Genomic DNA, 2,571 nt, shown 5'->3' with positions numbered 1-2,571 from the left:
TTTGAAACTTGAGAAACTTGAAACTTCCAAAGAGAAACAACAGCAAATAATTCAGTAAAAAAGTGATAAACACTATGTCCAAAGTGAAATCCCCTTTGGGGCTGGAAGAAATAATTGCTGTTGGGTACAGTCAAGGATGTTCTACCTCTAATTCAATTGTTTCCTGAATAAAAGCAAGGAATTCCGAAGTCAGACCCTGTCCATATCTATGGAGCAGGGTAGTAGACTTTTCTAGGACTTCCACACAGCCAGCTAAAATAGTAACCCTAACCCTTCTAAACTAGGGCTTAGTTAATTAATTGTGCTTGGTGAGGCTAAATAATGTGTAGGGGCTGAAAGCAGAGACTCTAGAGTCAGACTCTTGTCACAGTCCTTGTCTCACTCTCTAATTTTGAATAAACTGTTTTATCCCCTTTTGCCTATACCCTTTCATTAACTGTGAAATTAAGATAACAGTATTAAATATTCTTAAGCTTTTTTTTAAAGGATGAAATAAGATACTAATTTAAAGCATTCAGCTTAGAGCTGGAGTGTTCAGCTAAGTGTCAGCAATGATTGATAGTGATGATGAAGCTGGCAATAATAATGATGATTTGAAAACTTCACTGAGGCAGGTTAAGTGCCTCTATGGAAACCCAAGTTTTACTACTCTAGAACATGTAGTTTTTAAAATATATTTTGTCCTACATTTTTAGGAACTCTGAATTTCCAGCGTGATCAGGATACTTAATACGGCTTCACCCAGCAACTACTCCACTGCTCCTGTTTCTGAATTCCTCCTCATCTGCTTCCCTAACTACCAGAGTTGGCAGCATTGGCTGTCCCTGCCCCTCAGCCTCCTCTTCCTCCTGGCCATGGGGGCCAATGCCACCCTCCTGATCACCATCTGGCTGGAGGTCTCTCTGCATGAGCCCATGTACTACCTGCTTAGCCTCCTTTCCCTGCTGGACATTGTACTATGCCTGACAGTCATCCCCAAGGTCCTGGCCATCTTCTGCTTTGATCTCAAGTCCATCAGCTTTTCAACCTGCTTCCTTCAGATGTTCATCATGAATAGTTTTCTGACCATGGAGTCCTGTACATTCATGATCATGGCCTATGACCGCTATGTGGCCATTTGCCACCCACTGAGATACCCATTCATAATCACTGACCGGTTTGTGGTTAAAGCTACCATATTTGTTGTGGTCCAGAATGGCTTCTTTTCTCTTCCTGTTCCAGTTCTTTCTTCTCGACTCAGATACTGTGCAGAGAACATCATCAAGAACTGTATCTGCAATGGGAGGGAGACAAACCATAAGTGACTCTTAATCTCACAAAACAAACTGAGGGTTAATGGGGGGAGGGGGGTTGGGGGGGTGGGATTATGGACATTGGGGAGGGTATGTGCTATGATGAGTGCTGTGAAGTGTGTAAACCTAGCGATTCACAGACGTCTACCCCCCCGGGGGAAAAAAATATATTATTTTTTTAAAAAAAAAAAAATTAAAAAAAAAAAAAAAAAGAACTGTATCTGCACTAACCTGTGTCCAAACTCTCTTGTGATGACATCACCTTCAACCGGCTCTACCAGTTTGTGGCAGGCTGGACCCTACTGGGCTCTGACCTTATTCTTATTGTTCTGTCCTACTCCTTCATCCTGAAAGCTGTGCTAAGGATCAAGGCTGAGGGTGCTGCAGCCAAGGCCCTGAGCACATGTGGTTCCCACTTCATTCTCATCCTCTTCTTCAGCACAGTCCTGCTGGTTCTGGTCATCACTAACGTGGCCAGGAAGAAGATTCCCCCAGATGTCCCCATCCTGCTCAACATCCTGCCCCACCTCATCCCCCCAGCTCTGAACCCCATTGTTTATGGTGTGAAAACCAAGGAGATCAAGCAGGGAATCCAGAAGCTGCTGAGAAGAGTGTAAGAGGTAAAATGGATCAGATCCACCTTTGGAATTGTTAGTGGAAGTCAGGAATATTTTTTTTTTCCTGAGAGCAGAGATTTCTCTTTTTTATTTTTTTTATTTTTATTTTTTTTACTTAATATTATGTTTTATTTATTTTATATTTCCACCTTTTGACTTATTTTTTTTAATTTTAAAAATTTCTTTTCAGCATAACAGTATTCATTGTTTTTGCACCACACCCAGTGCTCCATGCAATCCGTGCCCTTTCCAATACCCACCACCTGGTTCCCCCAACCTCCCAACCCCCGCCACTTCAAACCCTCAGATTGTTTTTCAGAGTCCATAGTCTCTCATGGTTCACCACCCCTTCCAATTTCCCTCAACTCCCTCCTCCTCTCTAACTCCCCTTGTCCTCCATGCTATTTGTTATGCTCCACAAATAAGTGAAACCATATGATAATTGACTCTCTCTGCTTGACTTATTTCACTCAGCATAATCTCTTCCAGTCCCGTCCATGTTGCCACAAAAGTTGGGTATTCATCCTTTCTGATGGAGGCATAATACTCCATAGTGTATATGGACCACATCTTCCTTATCCATTCGTCCGTTGAAGGGCATCTTGGTTCTTTCCACAGTTTGGCAACCATGGCCATTGCTGCTATAAACATTGGGGTACAGA

At 42.5% G+C, this 2,571-nt stretch overlaps 1 protein-coding gene across 1 annotated transcript; it reads left to right on the top strand.

Moving 5' to 3' along the window:
- Window positions 1-551: 551 nt before the first annotated feature.
- On the top strand, window positions 552-1,909 carry LOC111159281 (olfactory receptor 56A4-like). Its single transcript, XM_022521697.1, has 3 exons — window positions 552-610; window positions 713-1,287; window positions 1,524-1,909. Exons 1-3 carry the CDS (start codon window positions 552-554, stop codon window positions 1,907-1,909), a joined length of 1,020 nt encoding a protein of 339 aa, XP_022377405.1.
- The last annotated feature ends 662 nt before the right edge of the window (window positions 1,910-2,571 follow it).

Source organism: Enhydra lutris, unplaced genomic scaffold (assembly GCF_002288905.1).
Source record: "Enhydra lutris kenyoni isolate GAN:26980312 unplaced genomic scaffold, ASM228890v2 scaffoldscaffold68, whole genome shotgun sequence".
Classification (NCBI taxonomy): Eukaryota; Metazoa; Chordata; class Mammalia; order Carnivora; family Mustelidae; genus Enhydra; species Enhydra lutris.
The sequence above is the reverse complement of the archived record's forward strand: the minus strand, read 5'-3'. Positions and strand labels throughout refer to the sequence as shown.